This window comes from Mobula hypostoma, chromosome Y, assembly GCF_963921235.1.
Source record: "Mobula hypostoma chromosome Y, sMobHyp1.1, whole genome shotgun sequence".
Taxonomy (NCBI): Eukaryota; Metazoa; Chordata; class Chondrichthyes; order Myliobatiformes; family Myliobatidae; genus Mobula; species Mobula hypostoma.
The window spans coordinates 2140466-2163203 of record NC_086130.1 but is presented as its reverse complement, the minus strand read 5'-3'; the positions used below and the strand labels follow the sequence as shown (position 1 = coordinate 2163203).

General features: G+C 40.4%; 1 protein-coding gene and 1 non-coding gene across 3 annotated transcripts in view; both read left to right on the top strand.

Moving 5' to 3' along the window:
- LOC134341079 (zinc finger and BTB domain-containing protein 44-like) overlaps window positions 1-3245 on the top strand; it is a 58294-nt gene extending 55049 nt beyond the window's left edge. For both annotated transcript variants that reach the window (XM_063038828.1, XM_063038827.1), the window contains exon 5: window positions 2906-3245. In XM_063038828.1, coding sequence (XP_062894898.1) covers window positions 2906-3212 — 307 coding nt within the window. In that variant the 3' untranslated portion in view covers window positions 3213-3245. The remainder of the gene's footprint in view (window positions 1-2905) is intronic.
- A 19080-nt stretch (window positions 3246-22325) lies between these two features.
- On the top strand, window positions 22326-22399 carry trnat-agu (transfer RNA threonine (anticodon AGU)). Its single transcript has one exon. It is a non-coding gene; the product is annotated as a tRNA-Thr (tRNA).
- Window positions 22400-22738: the final 339 nt, after the last annotated feature.

Genomic DNA, 22738 nt, shown 5'->3' with positions numbered 1-22738 from the left:
CAGCATGGATTCCTTGAAGGAAAATCCTGCCTGACAAACCTATTACAATTTTTTGAGGAAATTACCAGTAGGCTAGACAAGGGAGATGCAGTGGATGTTGTCTATTTGGATTTTCAGAAGGCCTTTGACAAGGTGTCACACATGAGGCTACTTAACAAGATAAGAGCCCATGGAATTACGAGTAAGTTACGTACGTGGATAGAGCATTGGCTGATCCACAGGAAACAGAGAGTGGGAATAAAGGGATCCTATTCTGGTTGGCTGCTGATTACCAGTTACACAGGGATCAGTGTTGGGGCCGCTTCTTTTCACATTGTACATCAACGATTTGGATTATGGAATAGATGGCTTTGTGGCAAAGTTTGCTGATGATACAAAGGTAGGTGGAGGGGCCTGTTTTATTGAGGAAACGGAGACTCTGCAGAGAGACTTGGATAGATTGGAAGAATGGGCAAAGAAGTGGCAAATGAAATACAATGTTGGAAAGTGTATGGTTATGCACTTTGGCAGAGGAAATAAACAGGCAGACTATTATTTAAATGGGGAAAGAATTCAAAGTTCTGAGATGCAACGGGACTTGGGAGTCCTCGTACAGAATACCCTTAAGGTTAAACTCCAGGTTGAGTCAGAGCATTGTGTGCACTGAGATAACAACTTTTTTCTCTTGAAGAAGGAGTATGCAATGTTGGCATTCATTTCTAGAGGAATAGAGTATAGGAGCAGGGTTGTGATGTTGAGGCTCTATAAGGCGCTGGTGAGACCTCACTTGGACTATTGTGGGCAGTTTTGGTCTCCTTATTTAAGAAAGGATGTGCTGACGTTGGAGAGGGTACAGAGAAAATTCACTAGAATGATTCTGGGAATGAGAGGGTTAACATATGAGGAATGTTTGTCCACTCTTGGACTGTATTCCTTGGAGTTTAGAAGAATGAGGGGAGACCTCATAGAAACATTTCGAATGTTGAAACGCATGGACAGAGTGGATATGGCAAAGTTGTTTCCCATGATGGGGGAGTCTAGTACGAGAAGGCATGACTTAAGGATTGAAGGGCGCCCATTCAGAACAGAAATGCGAAGAAATTTTTTTAGTCAGAGGGTGGTGAATCTATGGAATTTGTTGCCACAGACAGCAGTGGAGGCCAAGTCCACTTATTTAAGGCAGAGATTGATAGGTATCTGAGTAGCCAGGGCATCAAAGGTTATGGTGAAAAGGCGGGGGAGTGGGACTAAATGGGAGAATGGATCAGCTCATGATAAAATGGCGGAGCAGACTCGATGGACCTAATGGCCGACTTCTGCTCCTTTGTCTTATGGTCTTATGTCGATAGGGATTAGTTAGCCCATTACCATAACTCCTGTAATTCACAACCAGCTCATTTGTTTTTGCAACATTGAGGAAGAGGTTGTTTTCTTATCACAGTCGACTTCTTCCCTGTAGGCCACTTCGTTATTGCTGAAAGTAGGCCAATCAATATAGTGTCATTGACTAATTTAGTTAGCAGGTTAGAGCTGTGGGCCAACACAGTCATGGGTATAAAGGAGTAAAAGAGGAGTACACAGCCCTGAGGGAGCCCACCCTTACCACCTGTCGGCATTCTGACTGGAAGTTCAGTATCCAGCTGCACAAGGCAGGGTCAAGGCCAAGATCGGTGAGCTTCCTGTTGAGCCTGGATGGATTCTTCTCCAGATGTGTAAGGACAGTATGTAGAGCAGTGGCTATTGTGTCATCTGTCGATCGGTCGTGTCGGTAGGCGAATTGTATGGGGTCCAGTGTGGATGGTAGCATGCTACAGAAGTAGTGCTTGAGCAACCTGTCAAGAATTTGTTTGTTATTGAGGTGAGTGCGACAGGACACCAGTTATTCAGGCATGTTACCTTGGTCCTTTTTGGTACAGGGACAATGGTGGATAATTTAAAGCAGGAGAGCACTCTACACTGGGAGAGGGCAAGATTTTTGTCTATTGCACATTTAAAAGAAAAATACAGATTGAATTGAGAAAAGCACATGCCTTATAATGCAAACAAGAGAAAATCTGCAGATGCTGGTTATTCAAGCAACACACACAAAACTCTGTGTTGCTCAAACTCAGCAGGCCAGTCAGCATCTGTGCACAAAAAAGTATAGTTGACATTTTGGGCCAGATCCTTCGGTATGACTGTTATAATGCACCTGTTATAGTAGTTGGATAGGTTGACCTCTTTGGGTGACGAGGTGGAGATACTTCTCTACGAAAGTAGGTGTAAGGCACTCCTTCCCTCTGCTAGCCTGCAGGTCATTTTTGGGCAAAATGTAGCCCTTTCAGCACCACCCCCTTCCCCCCGATCAGGGTCATGTGAAGCCATGGAGCAGATGGTGGATGATTATTTGAGCAGCTGGTGCATATCATAAGTCTTGGTTATGCAACCAGTGTCATCAGGCAAACAGTCTCTGAAGAGTTAATGATAATGGCTAGGGTCACCTATCTTATAAAGACACTGCCCAGAAGAAAGCAATGCCAATCACTTCTGCAGAAAAATTTTCCAAGAACAATCATGGCCATAAACCATAATCACACACACCAATATGGCGTGGCACATGATGCATGTAAGTATGCCTGAAACTTGTTTTCACTAGGTTATTTGTCGAACAACATAATAGTTACACTAAAGTACACTCTCCACAAATTTTTGTATTTTCAGCTTGTCCATTAAAATATTTATGAAGATTGAAAGTTTGTAAGGAATAAATCATTTATAGTTAAAAGACAAAACTTAGAAAATATTTATATTGATCAGTTAACAAGCAAATATCTGGGAGTTCTAAGATATAAAAATTTATAGATTCAATTCTTCATTTCAAGTTTACATTGTAATTGGAGAAGCAGGTGGAATATAGGCTAAAGTGTTATAATTGTTTGTTTTCCAGTGACTTCATAGTGCCAGACTACCTGAAACAGGAGCAAGAAGAAGCCCTCGCTCATTATGACATTGAGGACAGTGGTTTTGATAACAACTCGGCAGTGCAAATGCCTGTCATCTCACAGGTATCCTCCACACAGAACTGCGACAGCGCATTTCCCCTTGGGCACTTGGCTGGACTGATGAACAAAGATGATGAAATAATAGAAGAGCAGAAAACAAATGGTTCCGATGTAAATGGAATCCTTGGGGTAAGGGAAGATCTGCATAAGAGGGGCTCTCCAGAGGAAGGACCTCATATCCTTTATAGCTAAATTAAACCTGGTAGTTAAACTTCTGTTCTTTTGGAGAAAGTGCCTGGACCTGGGTCAAATGATTCTGGGAGCTTTTCTTCCAGACTCTGGACATTTATTTTAAATAAGTCAACAATACATTATTTGTTTATCAAAGGTTTTAGACAAGTCTGTGGGCCTTCAGTTAATTACAAGGGCATTAACCCACACATTTCTTAATTCACACAGTTGTCAAGGACTTTGCAAGAAGCTGTGCAACTTTTGAACAATATTTAGAGATTAATCCTCTGATGCTTTTTCACATTGGCATGTGGCAACATATTTTAGAATCAAAGTTTAAAATGCTGTGTTGAAGGATAACAATCTCATCAAATCATGAAAAATATTAAATGTGTAAATGCTGTCTGACAGAAATAATGTTTTGACAGGAAAACTTAATATTCTCTTACAACTAAATTATGTTCAGAAGGTAGGAAATTTCCAAATGTTCACCAAATTATGGAAGTTTGTTTTCAACAAAAAAAGTAACTTCGTACAATAAAAACCATTTTATCAATAAGAATTCGAAGTTGGCATTGTAAATAGAAGTTCTAGTCTGGATATCTTCTCACACTCTCCAAATGATGCCATGTTTCCTTCGATATAGACCGTAGTCATCTCATAACATAAACTAATGTAGGATAGTTTCTAGGCCAAGTGGACTAGAAATGATGCAGTGAACCTTGAGGGGGTCAGTCAGAAGTTTGTTTTGGAGCCATTACCTATCTAATTCTGGGCTGTTGCCACAAAACTGTGATCTTACATTGACATGATTTCATGATTTAAAACAAAGTATTTGGATGTCTTTCTAGTACATATTTTACTATTAATCTGAAGTAAAGTGAATGCGTATCTTCTTCAGATATGTTTAGCTACTTTTTAGTACCTTGTAACTTGTGGATGTACGTTGACATTGACACCAGAGTTGGTGGCACGTTAGTGAAGAGTATATTCAGGGAGCTTGTTGCCATGGCTGTTGTTCAATCAGTAGTTTATCGCAGACTTTTCTAAAACAAGTATTTTGGGCTAACAGATAACTTGTTTTAAGCTTAAATGTTCAGACTTAGATTTCTACAGCTGTTAATTTACTTTAACAAACTGCAAAATTTGCTGTTTTGTCAAGTGTTCACCTTTTTAAAGGTATTAATTAAACTTGTTGATCCACTTGTTAACCTGTGCATAGGGTCATGTAATATTTTGACAATCTGAAGGCATGCTGTGATTGATTAAGGCACGTGTGTTATAATTTTTTAAATTTTTAATTACTTCTGTAGTCTTGATATTCAGAATATTTGGAAAGTAGCATTCCTGACGAAACAAAAAGCACAGTTAACATTGTTCATAACTTCCATAACATTGAATGAGCCTAAGCTCATTCAAATAAATGCATTTCGTTATACATTGTCCTCAACAGCAGTGCTGAAAAATACCTGCCTGGGTAACAGCCAGAATACCCTGTACTGTAACAAAATTTGTAAGTGTGCCTGAAGTGTAGGTGGGAAAGCCTTTACCCGCTTATTCAAGTATCAAGTACAGGTTTCCCCCGCCATCCGAAGGTAAAGCGTTCCTATGAAACGGTTCAAAAGCCGAAATGTCGTAAAGTGAAGAAGCAATTACCATTTATTTATATGGGAAAAATTTGTGAGCGTTCGCAGACCCAAAAATAACCTACCAAATCATGCCAAATAACACAAAAAAACCTAAAATAACAATAACATATGGTAAAAGCAGGAATGATATGATAAATACACAGCCTATATAAAGTAGAAATACTTCTCTGAAACAATTGCCTGCACAGATCTCTGTAGCGAAAATCTCACACAAGCGCTCTCGGCAGAAAATCTCACGCAAGCACTGTTGGCATAAACACGCTCTCCAGTAACCTTTAAACTATGAAGCTGCCAAATCTACCAAATAACACGTAAAAATACACAGCCTATATAAAGTAGAAATAATGTATGTACAGTGTAGTATCACTTACCGGAATTGGGAAAACAGCGCTGAGCACGCTGATGATGGTGTGTTAGACTGAGTCGTCACAGGCTGGTTGGTGCAGTGGCCCCCACCCTCCGGGTCGTTGACCTGATACATTGCCGCGAAGAATGCAGCGGTAGATGGGAGGCACCCAGCACATCTTAAGAAAAAAGCTGAAATAAACAAGCTAATTAATTAGGTGCTGCCCGGCACGTAAATGTCAGCGCAGATCAGAGGCGATTGCCGATTGCATCGCCTCTGATCTGGGCCGACAATTACGTGCTAGGTGGCACCTAATTAATTAGCATGTTTATTTCAGCTTTTTTCTTAACGATGTGCTGTGTGCCTCCCGGCTACCGCTGCGTTCTTTGCAAATCGGTACAGTATCTGTCCGGGGCCCGGGTGTTGGGGTGGTGGGACACACGGGTGTCATCTCATCATCGATCGGGGCAGGCAACTCATCTTCTCCTATGACTGCCCGCCTCGATGTCGAAGGTCGAGATTCGTCGTCTGATGTGGCTGATGTGGAAGGCTTGCTTGACTGCTAAGCCCCGCGCATTTTTCTATCATACAGTTGTTTGTAAGCATTCAAACCATCCTGCAAATATCCCCTAAACCTACGTACCCTTTCAAAATTAAAGTCGTACTTTATCACTGCAGCGAAAGTCTCAAGCAGTTGCTTCACTTTCTGCATTGTTATCTTTTCCTCTTCCAATTGCATCAGCTCTTCACCTATCAGTTCTTGGTCATGGGATGCCAAAAACTCTTCAACATCATCTTTGTCAGCTTCCACAAGCCAAACTCACTTTGTCCTTGCCTTGTTCGCCACGATCGAAACGCTTAATTATGTCTAGTTTTACGTTAAGTGTAATACCCTTACTCTTTCAGGCTTTTCCGACACCATAGAACTCATCTTGCTAACGGCTGCTCAATGCAACGTGTTTAAGCAATGCCGTTCCGAATCCAGGGGAGAGAGGCTGCTCGGGGCGCGCGCTGCCTTTCTTCATAACAGTGAAAACACCTTCTGAAAGCGAAAACAGGGTACTAATGTAGGTCTTTCGTAACAGTGAGGTTTTGTAAAGCGAACGTTCGAAAAGCAGGGGACACCTGTACATTATTATTCTTTAAATTACTGGTCACTGTTCCCCAGCATTTTGATGATTTCTTCCTTGAAGATAATAAAGTTGAAGAACTTTTATACAATTTCAAATATATTCACTGCCTTGAAATTACTAAGGTCTCATTGTTTTATGAATAAGCACTTGATTTGTTCAGCGAATAAGTGAGGGATGGGGCTGTTGGGAATATCCTGAGATGTGGAATAGGAGGAGACATCTCAGTTCATTGAGTCTGTGTTGTGTGGAAATATGAAACAAAATAGACCTGCCAAAAATAGGTGGGTCTTGCACAACAGTGGATTCACACCATAGTATCTGGGTAACCAGCACTCTAACAGTTCTGACTACGTGTCTTTCTTGCAAGTGTAGCAGAAGTTTACTGCGATTGGGCAGCAGGATACCTTGTGCATTATGCTAATTAGTTAACTTCTGTACACTGCAGAAACAATGTAATTGGTAAACATTTTCCTAGTTGTGATATAGTTCTCCACATGGTTAAAGGAAAGCAAAATTACATTTACCCTTAAATAAGTCAAAAAGCACTTCAAGTAGACATAGATGAGCCAGTTGCCTAAGCAGGAAGATGGTAGCAACAATAGTTAATTTATGTTGCTATATTGTGTTATATTTATTAATGGTTGATAATTGTTTCCATTATTTTTATAATAATTGTTTTATACCACCAGTGTGGGTGAATGGTTAAATGCTGACCACACTATTCAAAACTCAAAAGCAAATTGTTGGTACGTTCAGTGATGCTACGTAACTGTCCTGTACATGTGGGAATTGCTGAAGTTAACCATTATATGTGTATCAGTAGTACTAAATGCTGACATGGTTCCTTAGTCCTGTACTCAAAAATGTGCATCTTTTAATTATATTTACATTATTTTTGCATTCTTTGAAAGTGCAGTACTTTGAAAGTATACATTTTGCTGATCTTAAATTGTGTTTCCATCACTGCATTTTAAGGACAATAAAGCTGAGCCTTCAGTGTCCCTGTTGCGGTCTCCACTTGTAAATATTGTACAGTTTGAATGACTTGGAGATATTGTTAATGTTTTGAGCAAAAGATATCAGATGGAATTTTAATGAAAACCACACTGCAAAGTTCTGGCTATGGTTTACTTTGTTTATCCCGTTGTGGAGTCTGTCTGTCAGTCTATCTCCGTTTGTGTGTGTAGGGGTGTGAGAGTGTGCGCTTGCTTATGTGTCTGTATATAAATAGAAAAAGTTCACATATTCTATTTTCATGCTCATGATGGTCACAAGAGACAAGTAGCATTGTTAAAAGTTTGATTAAAATAATAGTGCAGTTGATAATCTGTGTGGAAATTATCAATAAAGTTCTTCACTATAATTTACTGCAAACTTTGTTTCTGTAGAAATAGTTTTCTTTACACTGTGTTGCACTGCCAGTGCATTTTAGAAACTCAGATAATCACAAAGATGATAAAAAAAGAACGGACGGCTATTCAGGAAGGAACATACATCAAAGTTGCTGGTGAACGCAGCAGGCCAGGCAGCATCTATAGGAAGAGGCGCAGTCGACGTTTCAGGCCGAGACCCTTCGTCAGGGTAAAATTGATTTTAATCTTGGTCAGGGGTCAGCTCAACATTGTGGGCAGAAAGGCCTAAACTGTACTATAACATTCTTTGACCTATAAGTACCATTCTCTTACCACAATACAATATTTCTAAAACAGTGATCAAGTTTGCCATTTTAACTGTTTCAATTGAAAATGCCAATACTGTGTAAAAGGCACCCTAGATTTTTTATGTTTTAGATGGAACTTCACAGAGCCCTGATGTCAAAATCATGAAGGCTGTCTGGGGTTACCCGGAGAGACTGAAGCAAGCAAGACATCCAAAGTCTGCAGAAGAACTGGCAGGTTCTCCCAAGATGTTTGAAACAACCTTACAACTGGTTTTCTCATAAAATTGCACAGCAGTGTACCTGAGAGAACTGATGCAGTTTTAAAGGCAGGTGGTGGTCACACCAAATACTGTTTTTATTGTTTGCTGTTCTTTATATTGATTTGTTTGATACTTAGTAACTTTTCACTTCAATACAATTTACGGAATTTTACATTGCCTCGTGATAAAGAAATGTTTGTGAATTTTTCTTGCATGTCCATGCGGTGTGTGACACCTTCGTATTGCTACTTTTTGTGCTGATTATACATTTGCTTTTGGTGCATACATTTTATGATAATGTTTGAATTTTCGATAACTATGATACAGCCTGTTCATTTCTTAATGTTTTTTCCCAATTGCAATCACTTCAAAATTTTTTTTTTTGTAATTAGTTACTCCAAATAAATTGGCTTGCAAGTGTCTTAAGGAAGGTTTCCAGCAATATACTTCTGACTTCCTTACAGCGTATTAGATTGTAATTTGAGTACCTTTCTGGATTCCACATTTGTATAATCCTAAATCTTAATAACATCAGCTCCTCAGCGCTTTTGGCAGAGATCTGACAAAACACACCATGTAAAAGAGACTAAGATTAAGCGTTCAGTTGGTTATTAACTAAATCATTTTTTTTAAAGCAGTGTTGAAGAAGGGGGCATTTTAGATTTGAGAAGTCGTAAAATTCATTGCAATCACTTTTAGTATAATGCATCAGCTTTCAAGCATTAATCTGCAGTAAAATTTACAATTCAATGATGTTTTTGATTATTCATTTTAATCCACATGCTCTGCAATTTTTTTCGCACCTTTTGAGATGAAATATTAAAAGGTGTAAAAGAGATGGGGGAGTTGCACCACTGATCAGAAGGAACATCACAGGAGCACCCAGAGAAGACATCCGGGAGGGTTTCATCCAGTGAAATATGGGTAGAGCTCAGGATTAAGAAAGAAGCAATCTTATGATCGACGTAATATGGTAGCATAGTGGTTAGCTTGACACTTTACAGTGCAACGACCTGGGTTAAGTCCCTGCCGATGTCCGTAAGGAATTCATATGTTCTTTCATTTCATTAGAATTTATCTGGGTGCAATTGGTTGGCGTAGTCTTGTTAGAATTTAAGGGCCTGCTCATGTGCTGTGTAGAGCAGACTCAAGGGCCAAATGGCCTAATTCTGCTCCTATGTGTTTTATGTATCTCTAAATAAAAAATATTGGCCTCTCAATAGCAAGCAGGAGATAGAGAAATAGATATAAGCTGATTACATATGAAAGGTATAAGAGGAACAGTGTTTTAATTTTCCCAATGTAGACTGGAATTCCACACTCCCCCCCTGCACCCCTAGATGGGGTAGAATTTTACAGGTGCACCAGGAAAGTGGCTGTCCAAGTCCAGCCTAGACTAGTCTTGTTTTCGGAAATAAATCTAGCCAGGAGATCAGAATTTCAGAGGAAGAGCATTTTAGGAACAGTGGCCATAACAACATAATTAGATAATTCTGGATAGGAACAGCTTAGGAGTAGGTGTGACATTGAGGAAAGGCCAATAACACTAGTATTAGGCAGGAACTAGGGAGAGTAGATTGGGAGAAGCTGTTGTTGGAAAGGTCTGCATTTGACATGGGAGTCACCTAAAGGCCGGTTGGTCAGCTTCAAGGCCAAGATATTCCTACAAAGAAGGATGATGATGGTTTCGGACCTCTGAAAAACGAGAGATGTTGCTGGTTTAGTCATAAAGAGAAAGAAGCATATGCAGGGTTTAGGAATCTAAAACGGACAGAGCTTTGAAGAAGGAGAAATTTAAACAGGAATCAGGTGAGCTGAAAAGAACCTTGAAATGTCACTGATGAGCAGGATTAAACAGAATCCTAAGGCATTGTATGCTTTCAAAGCAAGAGTAACTAGGGAGAAGGAATTTATAATGGGATTCAGAGGAAGGGAAAGAGGAATTAATGAATACTTCAAATAAATATTCATCCACGAGAAAGACGTAGAGGATAATCAGAATGGGGATGGAAGTTCTGATGTACTGAAAACATGGTGATACTTGTGTGCTGCCCCCAGCACATCCCTGGCCAGTGTTGTTGACACAAACTACGTATTTCACTTCATGTTTTGATGTATCTATGACAAATAAAGCTAATCTATCTGGCGAAAAGCATTATCAAGGATGCATCTCACCCTAACCATGGACTTTTTACTCTCCTCCCATCCGGTAGGCGCTACAGGAGCCTCCACTCCCACACCAGCAGGCTCAGGAAGAGCTTCTTCCCTGAGGCTGTGACCCTGCTGAACCTCACATCACAGCGCTAAGCAGTACTGCACCCATATTGTACTGTCTCAGTACTTTTATATTTGTGTGCTGTAGCACTTTTTTATTCGCAGTTATTTTGTAAATAACACTATTCTTTGCATTTCTGGTCAGATGCTAAATGTATTTCATTGGCTTTGTATTTGTACTCGGCAAAATGACAATAAAGTTGAATCTAATCTATATTCTGGAGAATCTTGATATTGAGGAGGAGGAGGTGCTGGCATTTTTGAAAAACATTAATATGAAAAATCCCCAGAGATTGAGAAGATTTCTGGGTCCTTGACAGAATTTATTTTATTAGATACAATGTGAAATAGGCCCTACACAACTGTGCTGCACTGCAACTCCCAATTTAACCATAGCCTATCACAGGACAATTTACAATTACCATTTAACCTACAAGTTGGTACATCTTTGCACTCTGGGAAATAACCAGATGTCACTTTAGTCAGATGAAGAGAATACTAGAGTCCGGACTTCTATTTTACTTGGTTACCAAGGAGAGAGAATGCTGGTGGCCACCAGCTCTCAATTCTGCTCTCCTGTTACAATAGCATCCTTTTATACAGTTCAGCATAGTAACAGCAGACATTATAATACTATATATCTAATCATTGTATACAAATATTACCACGCTAACAATATATTACCTTCACTAAAAACTAGGAGTGAAAGGAGCAGTTACAAGTTAAACTATCTTGTGGAGCTCAGCACGTTAGTTTCTGTTTCTATCTGGTCGCAGCATATTAGACCTATACCTTATCTCGCAAGAGTTAGCACATTCTGTTCTCTGTTTGCACACGTCCTTTGCAGTTTCCACTCTCTCTAGTCACAACACTCATTAACCCTTTCCCTCCACAGATCCCTCCTTTTTGATCTTCTAGAGCAACATTCATACTGTTTACCATATTCACATTCATATTCTCTCATTGAGTCTACCTCTGGCAAGGGGGCCTCATAACAATCATGATCTTCATCCAGTTGTTGAGCAGGAGATAGTGGCACAAAAGTTGCAGGGTTTACGGCAGGCAACCATTAGTAGGTATAGTTAGATCGTGACGAGAGGATTAACCACAGCCAGTACTGCGGGAGGCAGTAAAATGCTGGCTGGCACCGGAATCGAGGCGCATGGTCATGACATGGGGTACCAACAGAGCACAGGGGTGATCAAGCACTTAGGGGACAGATTTTTCGACGATCACCGTGGTGGTTGCCACAATTCAGAGGCAGGAGGGCATTCCCTTTATTACAGCAGGTAAGGAGGTGAAGTAATAGACCACTGCAAGCTTACCATCACAGTACTTTTGGCACAGCACTCCAGTAGCGAATCCATCCTTCTCGTTAATGAACAGCAGGAACAGCTTCTCACAGTCAGGTAGGCAAAGGTCTGGTGCCACACGAAGGGCATCCTTTAGGGCTGTGAAAGCCCGATCCTTCTAGTCAGTCCACCTCACTAAAGCTCATTATTAGTAACCACGCAATACAGTAATATAAAATCAGATAAGTCAAACAGGTTAGCAAAGTTCATACATACATAAGTGTGGAAATATAAAAACGAAGCATCGTCAAGCTTAGGGGTAAATGAATAGTCTTACAATGAAATGAGGAGTGGGTAAATGAAATCAGTTCGTGGTATTAGGTTGAGTAGTGATGGAGAGAGAGAGGTGTGGTGGTTCTTCGAGTAAGCCAATGCCATCGATCCTCTGTTGTCCCTTAAACGTCACCGAATGTGACCCCAAAAAAGAAGGAGATCATCTTCTGTGGTTGTTATCAACCCAGGCAAGGGTTGGACACACTGATAACTTCCCTCCGGTCACCCCTTTTCCACACTCTGAGAGATTCTCCTGATCAATCTGCCAAAAAAAAAACACCTTTCTGTGGGCACAACAAAGCTCATACAGTGTCCAAAACCATGTGTGTGTGTGTGTGTTTGTGTAACAACCAACTGACCTTGTATTTATCTCAGCATGCTGAATACCAGCTGTCCATCACATAACACTGCCCTCAGTTATCATAACTCACAAGCTGCTCGTTGCTCTCTCTTTCTAAGTCAGTCACACCCTCTTTCTTTTTAAAGGTACAATCTATAAAGGATAATTCAGGATCCCGCTAACACCTTCCCCTCTGGAAAAATTTTGATCAACGAGCAAAAGTTTTGTCTAACTGTAGATTACAAGGTTTGAAACAATACATGTATAATTATCAGATAACAGAACAAAACATATACAACTTATAACTTAACATCTGCATAAACAATCAACTATAATGTCAGTAGCTTTTACATGTTTTATTTTCAGGTCATATTCTTGCAAGATGAGACTCCAGTTTAATAAACTTCTATTCTTATCCTTCATCTTAGTTAGAAACACTAACAGGTTGTCATCCGTGTAAATCACCAGTGGTTTCTGTGCAAGACAAACATAGACCTCCAAATGTTATAAAGCCAGAGTAAGTGATTTCAACAGTGGAATAATTTTTCTTGTGCACATTGAATTTCTTCAAGAAATATGGTACTGGGTGTTCAATATCATCCTCACCTTTCTGTAACAGTACTGCCCCAGCAGCTTCATCACTAGTGTCTGTCACTATAGAGAATGGTTTTGAAAAATCAGGTGCTTTGAGCACAAGATGGTAACACAGAATAATTTTTAGTCATTCAAAGGCTTCCTGGTAAAGCTCACTCCATACAAATCTTTCACTCTTCCCTAGTAGATTCATTAGGGAGAGAGTGATATCTGCAAAGTTTTTACAAAACTTACAATAATACCCAACCATTCCTAAAAACCTTCCTAAATCTTTCTTGCCCTTCAGAACGGGATTGATCGTCCTTTGGAATGGCCCTGGAGCATTTTTCATTTAAAAGGGTAAGGCAGCCCAGATGGTGTTACAAATGCTGAGATTTCTCTAGCCCTTCCTGTCAAAGGAACACATAAGTATCCTTTTAACAAGTCAATTTTTGGTGAGGTATTCAGCCTTACCCACTTTATGAATATAGTCATCCACTCTCTTTTCTTGTTTTTTCTTGTTTCCAATTTCTTGTTCAACCATTTTACTTTTACCTAAGTTCATTCTGTAGGGAAACTGCTTAATCGGCTTGGCTTGGCCTACGATTACTTCATGCACTGCAGCTACACACCATCTTGGAACTTTAGGGAACAAATCCTCATAATTGCTAATTAACTCTTTCAATTGTTTTTGTTGTGCAGTCTCCAAATGATGGACTTTGTTGTCAATATTTTTCAAAACAACGGAATTTTGGAGCCTTGTACAGACTATACTCAGCTTATTAAAATTATCTGGCATCTCGTTACACGCCTCCACAACTCTACTTGTTTTCATAACTGTACTCACAGGTGCTGTCTCTGGGTCATAATAATAAGGCTTTATCCTGTTTACATGTACCACTTGAGTAGCCTTCCTTCGGTCAGGAGTCTCAACAACATAATTCAGAGAGTCAATTTTCTTAATTATTTGGTTCGGACCATGAAACTACACTTGGAGTGGGTTGGTCAAAAGAGGGAAAAGGACCAAAACCTTATCTCCAACATTAACACCAGTTCCCTCGCTTTCCTATCGTACCAGTGCTTCATTTTAATCTAAGAGTTCTGCAAATTTTGCTTTGCAAGATCACAAAGCCTTGTTAAGCCTATCTCAAACTCCAAAACATAATCCAGCACACTGATACATACTTTTGGATCACACCACTGTTCTCTGAGCAAGGTCAAAGGACCTCTGGGCCTGTGACCAAAAACAAGCTCAAACGGACTAAACCCTAATGATTCTTGAATTGAGTCTCTAACAGCAAAGTGAAGTAAGTATATACCTTCATCCCAATCCCTGTTATTCTCATAACAGTAGGTTTTAATCATTGTCTTTAAAGTGGAATGGAACCATTCCAAGGCTCCTTGGGACTCTGGGTGGTATGCAGATGACATAATTTGATTAGCCCCAGCTCAGAAACTATTTGCTGGAATACTCCCGACGTAAAGTTACTGACCTGGTCAGACTGAATTTTTTTGGGCAGACCAACCATAGTAAAAAACTTGCTGAGAGCCTTCACCACTGTTTTAACCCTAATATTTTGAAGAGGAACTACCTCGGGGAACCTAGAAGCAGCACACATTATAGTTAACATGTACTGATGCCCAGCTGCAGTTTTTAGCAGTGGGCCAACACAATCCACTATGACTCAGGGAAAATGGTTCACCAAAAGCAGGTATTGGCCCAAGTGGAGCTTTTGGGATGGCCTGATTAGGTTTTCCCATCACCTGACATGTATGACAAACTCTGCAATAATTCACAGCATCCTTCCTCACACTGGGCCAATAAAATTCTCTCATAATCCTGTGCACTGTCTTCTTCACCCCAAAATGTCCACCTAATGGGTTATTATGGGGCAGGTTTAAAACTTCAGCCCTGTAAACTTTTGGAACCACTACCTGGTGCACAATAGCCCAACCTTTGCTTGCAGGCACAGTGGTTGGTCTCCACTTCTGCATTAACACCCCAACTTTAAGGTAGTATCCCATTGACTCTTTCTGAATTTCATCCTTAGAGAGAGCTGTCTCCCCTAAAGCCACAATTTCAGGATTTTGCTTCTGTTCCTCTATATATTCCTTTCCAGATAAGGACAAATTTTTCTCATCACCCTTGCTACCCTCTAAGTCCTGTTAGAATAGGGAAGGTAGAAAAAATCTCTGATAAATCATCATGGACATCAGACTTTTTAGACATGCTTCAAGTTACTGCGCATGTGGGGTAAATATCAGTATCCATGTGTGGGAAGTTAGCAGCAGGCTTGCCCGTTAGCTGCACTGTTGGATAAATATCACCCTGGATAGGTGTCGTCCTACCCCCAATGTTTACTAAACTCAGCACTATCACCAGACTTACAAAAACCATATGTATATTGTGAAAAACTCCAAACAATCCATTTATTCTATTTCTACAACTTTTAGATCGATCTTTCTCCATAGTAACCCCTGCAAATGGCCTCTTAAAACCAAAACAATCTTTTCCCTCCACATCACAATTGTGAAAAGCAACTCCACAACCTTGGAGGTGTTTACATTCAAATGTTAAAACAAAATTACTTACTTACTTCTTTAGCAGGCCATTGTCCTGAAAGCAGGGTCAAAGGTCGCGAAACCAATCCAAACTTCCCAAATACTTTATTCAAAAGTCCAGAAACAGCACCTTTCTCAATATCTGCAGTAACATTTACCTCACCAGGTTTCATCTCGTCACCCTCTTTTAGAATACTGCCTAAAACAAGTGACTGAAAATCCTTAATTCCCACTGGTACCAAGGTTAACCCCTTATTCACTGAAACAGGTCCATCTGACACAAAAAGACTGCATTCCTTTTCAACCAAGTCAGACACCTCAGACCTTAACTGAGTTTCAACACAAGGTTCAGTGCCCTGTGAATCCACAGGTACTTCAACAAAATGAACACAGGCAATTGGGACAGCTGCCTCTTCTAAACTGTCATCACTGGTCCCAGTTTCACATTCCAGGTAACCCTGATCTTCCCAGCTACTCTCTGGGAAACTTTCATCCGGAGTAAACTCAACCTTATGGGTTAAGACAATCTTGTCTGCTGCCTTAGCAGACCCCTGCAAGGTAGTGGCATGTTTTTCATCTGGGTATGCCCTTACATCATCGGGAACACAACTTTTAAATTCTTTAATCGAAACCAGTTCTTTCAAGCTGTTAAAAATCAGCAGGGTCTAATACTAGACCTCCTTGCTGCAATTCCTCTATCTTTTCCAGCTTGAACCACCTCTGTCTTTCTGCTTCCTCAGCCTCGATCCTTAATGTTTCCATCTGATACTGGTGCTCAAACCCACTAGGTTTACTTTCAGGAAACAACTCCAACTCCTCCACTTTAAACACATCCTTAGATACATAATACTTGGCTATTATCCTCTGCATCTGTGACCCCCCCAACTCATTGTTGATTTCACCTAAGTAAGTTTCAACTTTTTTGCAATACTCAACAACTCAAACCTTCTGGTGCCCTCTAATGCCTCAAAGGTTGGCGCTTCCAGAAATTTATCAACATCCATTTCTGCTGTTTTTCCACACAACCAAATCTAAAGGGATTTTCTGCAATCAATTCAAATGAGCCCCCAAACAGTTTGCTCAAATCCCAGACACAGGCCCCAATTTTGTTATGTACCCTGTAACCGGTTAAAGAACTAGCAGAAATAGAAAACACCCTGGTGTCTGGTATTGCTATTCAGTAAAACTTGTTTATTAGTAACCACGCAATACTGTAATATAAAATCAGATAAATCAAACAGGTTAGCAAAGTTCATGCATATATAAGTGTGGAAATGTAAAAACCAAGCTTTTTCAAGCTTAGGAAGTAAATGGATAGAGTCTTATGATGATGGGTAAATGAAATCAGTTCATGGTATTAGGTTGAGTAGTGATGGAGAGAGAGAGATGTGCTGGTTGCTTGATTAAGCCGATGCCATCGATCCTCTGTTGTCCTCCAAAATCCTTTAAATGTCACTGAATGTGACTACAAAAAGAAAGGAGACCATCTTCTGTGGCTAAGTTATCAACCCACGCGAGGGTTAGGTACAATAATAACTTCCCACCGGTCATCCCTTTTCACACTGCGAGAGCCACGGATTGATTCTCCTGATTGATCCTCCAAATAACCGACTTTCTGTGGGCGCAACGAAGTTCATCCAGTGTCCAAAACCATATGTGTGTGTAACAACCATCTGACCTTGTATTTATCTCAGCATGCTGAACACCAGCTGTCCATCACATAACACCGCTCTCGGTTACCATGATGACTCACAAGCTGCTCGTTGCTTGCTCTTTCTAAGTCAGTCACACCCTCTCTTTCTTTTTAAAGGTACAGTCCAAAAGGGATAATTCAGGATCCCATCGTACTATATATCTCTATCTATCTATCTATCTATCTATTTTTATGCTATCTATCTCTCTATCTATCTATCTAGACATATATAAATATCAAGCCATCTGTCTATCTATCAATCAATTTATCTGTTTATAACTCTATCTTTCCATGTATCTATGCATATATCAATCTATCAATCTGTCTGTCTATCTATCTATCGATCTATCTATCTAACTGTCCATCCATCTATCTACCTATCTATCTATCCATCCATCTATCTATCCATCCAGAAGTGGTCTGCAGCAGGGGAGATTGATAAGTCTGTGGCCTAATGTAAAACGAGATGTGTTATACAGCTCTTGTTAGATGTACCAGCAGATCAACTCTTTGAGTGATAATGCAGAACGTTTGAAGTTATTAACTCATCTCCTTCTACCTTAGGCCATGGACTTATCAATAACCATCTTCATCTATCTCTCCATCTGTCTGTCTGTCTGTCTATCTATCTATCCATCTATCTACCTTTCTATCTATCTATTAATCTATGTATGTATCTATTTTTCTCTCTCTCTATCCGTCTTTCAATCTACTATCTATCTTTCTATCTGTCTGTCCATCTATCCATCTCTCTTTCTATGTTTCTATCTATCTATATATCTATTCAGCTATTTATAAGCCCCCTCTCTCTCTATATATATATATGTCTATTTATCAATCTTTTAATCTGTTTTTCTATCTTCTATCCACCTATTTATGTATCTATCTATGTTTATCTGACTATCTGAAATTGGTAACTGCTGCAGCATACTCCTTCCAATTCAATGTTGAATCCCCGAATACAGTCCAGTCTATCAGCTCAATGCAGCCTTGTGAGCATTCCTGTCCCTGCCTTGTCCCTATGTTCTTTCTTCCCTCTACTGGTGCTGCTATCTTCAATCTCTTCCTAGACTCATGGAGTAGAATTACAGCCAGTTAATCAGACCTTCCAAAGTGTGGGCATAGAATAGCACAGTAGGTACCCTTGATGGTGGTGTATCAATGACCCTGAATTTTGTTTCCTCTTGTACTACAATTGACTTGTTGATTATAATTATTTAGTGACCTTTTCAAGCCTGCCTTCTTAAAATACCCAGAAATGATGGTGAAGGCATTAGGGTGTGCTGTTTTATGCGTGTTGATCACATCCCTCAGATCATCTACAGCCTGCTTGACATTGGCCTGATATGAAATGTATACTGCTGTCAAAATGATCACTGAAATCTCATGGCAGGTAAAATGAAAGGCACTTAATTGCATCACATTCCAGATCTGGTGAACAGTACCGGGATAACACTGACACATTTGTACAACAAAAGCAGTTGATCATGAGCCATATGCCTCCACCTCCACTTTTGAGAGACTCTATAGATCTATCCTGACAGTGGATGGAGAACCTGTTGATATCAGTACCTGTGTCCAGTGCAGAAGAATTTAACCAGGTTTCCATGAAACAAAGCAAGCAAACAGTCCTAATGTCCCTCTCATACAGTACCCCATCTCTGAAATCTTCAGTTTTATTTACTAGAGACTGTACGTTTGCCAGCAAGATAGTCGATATTGGGAGTCTAAAACCCAGTATCCTTAAATGCACTTGTATCCCAGATCTATCCCAGCTATGTTATGTAACACCTGCAGATGATTAGAAAGGAACAAATCAAAAGAGTTCATCACTTATATACAAACAATATCAGTACAAAATATCAGGTCATTTTCATTCCATCTGCTGGGTTAATAATCAACAACCTAAGAATGTGCTAGGGGATGTCCAAAAATGTCACTACTTATTATGGTGCTAACGCAGTATGCTTGTCAGAAAAACATAGAACTCAACTACACCTCCTACCTCAGGTCTCTTGGTCTTCAGTCTCCATGCTTTGGTCATTGTGCTTCGATGCTCATTTCCCAAATTATCCATTGACAGGACCCTAAAGGTTTCAACAGGAAACCTCCAGGTTTCAACTTTGGACTCAATGACTCACCAACGCTTTTGACTCTTGCTTACACAGATATCTGATCCTAGTACCCATTAACCTTCATCACCCACATCACTGGCCTTCAAGCAAAGCATGAAGACATAGAACCTGCATAAATCCATTTCAGCAATGTAACCTATCAAAATTGACCACTGCAGGGCTTGCTAATGAAATTGAACTTGCTTCCCAATAAAACTTGCTTGCTAAAACTAGAAGAGTTTCAAAGAAAATGTAGAAAGAGTACTGGTGTGCAAACAAATGAGAATGGGTACACCCTCACAATAATTGTATTACGAAATAGCTGCCTCTGATATTAGTTGGGGAGATAATATGGGTGAAGCCCATATCGGACTAGCACCAGAAGGCAGTGATACCAACATACAACATACAATGTACAACATGCTTCTAGGTTATGTAAGGCCAAATCAGAGGAGAACATGTCATCTTTGGATGATTACCAAAGAAATAAGCATGACTGAAGCAGATAAAGACAACAATGGAAATATCTGGAGTTCACCTTAGATACTAAATTTAAAATGGGTTCAAATGGTGACCAGAGATTTAGCTGGCCAATGGTTGAGGAATGGAATGTGTGTAGGAGATCATTGCTGAGCAGAAACATCATAGCCTGACAACAGGCCTCAGGAGATCCTAGAAACCTGTTGGACCAGATCTGAAAGAGCAATATGTCAATCTGATTTGGAAGGTTTCAAACCAAAGTAAAGAATGCAAAAACCTGGCAGTTACTTTCAATGTTTTGTTTTTCATTTGTTTTAAAGGATGTTACATATGTAATGTTGATTGGAAGCATGTTCGATCAACATTACATGTTCAGACTCATATTATGTGACTATCTGCTGCTGTAGGTAACTTAGTGTGGACCAGTGTCAAATGTTTAAGAAAAATACAGTAAAAATGATCTGTCCATGAAGTTTCTCAGTCAATATATATCATAGAAACATAGAAAACCTATGTGTGAACATGTCCCTACCTTAGAAATTACTAGGTTTACCTATAGCACTCTATTTTTCTAAGCTCCATGTACCCATCCAAAAGTCTCTTAAAAGACCCTATTGTATTCACCTCCACCACCGTCGCCAACAGCCCATTCAACATACTCACCACTCTGTGAGTAAAAAACCTACCCCTGATATCTCCTTTGTACCTACTCCCCAGTACCTTAAACCTGTGTCCTCTTGTGGCAACTATTTCAGCCCTGGGAAAAAGCCTCTGACTATCCACGCAATCAATGCCTTTCATCATCTTATACACCTCTGTCAGGTCACCCCTCATCTTCCGTTGCTCCAAGGAGAAAGGGCCGAGTTCACTCAAATTATTCTCATAAGGCACGCTTCCTAATCCAGGCAACATCCTTGTAAATCTCCTCTACACCTTTTCTATGGCTTCCACAGCCTTCCTGTAGTGACACAACCAGAAGTGAGCACAGTACTCCAAGTTGGGTCTGACCAGGGTCAACATTACCTCTTGACTCCTAATTTCAGTTCCGTGATTGATGAAGGCCAATACACCATGCGCCTTCTTAACCACAAAGTCAACCTAAGCAGCTGCTTTGAGTGTCCTATGGACTCAAGACCCCAATATCCCTCTGATCCTCCATACAGCCAAGAGTCTTACCATTAATACTATATTCTGCCATTATATTTGACCTACCAAAATGAACCACTTCACGCTTATCTGGGTTGATCTCCATCTGCCACTTCTCAGCCCAGTTTTGCGTCCTATCAGTGCCCTGCTGTAATCTCTTGACAGCCCTCCAAACTATCCACAACACCTCCAACCTTTGTGTCATCAGCAAACTTACTAAACCATCCCTCCACTTCCTCATCTAGGTCATTTATAAAAATCACAAAGAGTAAGGGTCCCAGAACAGATCTCTGAGGCACATCACTGGTGACCAACTTCCATGTAGAATATGACCCGTCTACAACCACTCTTTGCCTTCTGTGGGCAAGCCAATTCTGGATCCACAAAGCAGTGCCCACTTGGATCCCATGCCTCCTTACTTTCTCAATAAACCTTGCATGGGGTGTCTTGTCAAATGCCTTGCTGAAATCCATATACACTACATCTACTGCTCTACATTCATCAATGTGTTTTGTCACATCCTCAAAAAATTCAATCAGACCCGTAAGGTACAACCTGCCCTTGACAAAGCCATGCTGACTGTTCCTAGTCATATCATACCTCTCCAAATGTTCATAAATTCTGCCTCTCAGGATCTTCTCCATCGGCTTACCAACCACTGAGGTAAGACTCACTGGTCTATAATTTCCTGAGCTATCTCTACTCCTTTTTTTGAATAAAGGAACAACATCCTCAACCCTCCAGTCCTCTGGAACCCCTCCTGTCCCCATTGATGATGCAAAGATCATTGCCAGAGGCTCAGCAATCCCCTCCCTCGCCTCCCACAGTAGCCTGGGGTACATCTCATCCGGTCCCAATGACTTATCCAACTTGATGCTTTCCAAAAGCTCCAGTACATCCTCTTTCATATATCTACATGCTCAAGCTTTTCAGTCTGCTGCAAGTCATCACCAAGATCCTTTTCCATAGTGAATACTGAAGTAAAGTATTCATTAAGTTCCTCTGCTGTTTCCTCCAATTCCATAAATACTTCCCCACTGTCACACTTGATAGATCCTATTCTTTCATGTCTTATTCTCTTGCTCTTCACATACTTGTAGAATGCCTTGGGGTTTTCCTTAATCCTGCCTGCCAAGGCCTTCTCATGGCCCCTTCTGGCTCTCCTAATTTCATTCTTAAGCTCCTTCCTGTCAGCCCTAAAAAACTTCCAGATCTCTGACATTACCTAGCTCTCTGAACCTTTTGTAAGCTTTACTTTTCTTCTTGACTAGACTAGTGTTGGTGCATGGCCAAGTGGTTAAGGCATCAGTCTAGTGATCTGAAGGTCGTGAGTTCGAGCCTCAGCTGAGGCAGCGTGTTGTGTTCTTGAGCAAGACACTTAACCACACATCGCTCTGCGACAACACCGGTGCCAAACTGTATCGGCCCTAGTGCCCTTCCCTTGGACAACATTGGTGGCGTGATGAGGGGGGACTTGCAGCATGGGCAACTGCCGGTCTTCCATACAACCTTGCCTAGGGTTGAGCCCTGGAAACCTTCCAAGGTGCAAATCCATGGTCTCACGAGACTAACGGGTACCTGTTATTATTATTATTATTATTATTAACTAGATTTATTACAGCCTTTGTACACCATGGTTCCTGTACACTGCCATAACTTCCCTGTCTCATTGGAATGGACCTATGCAGAACT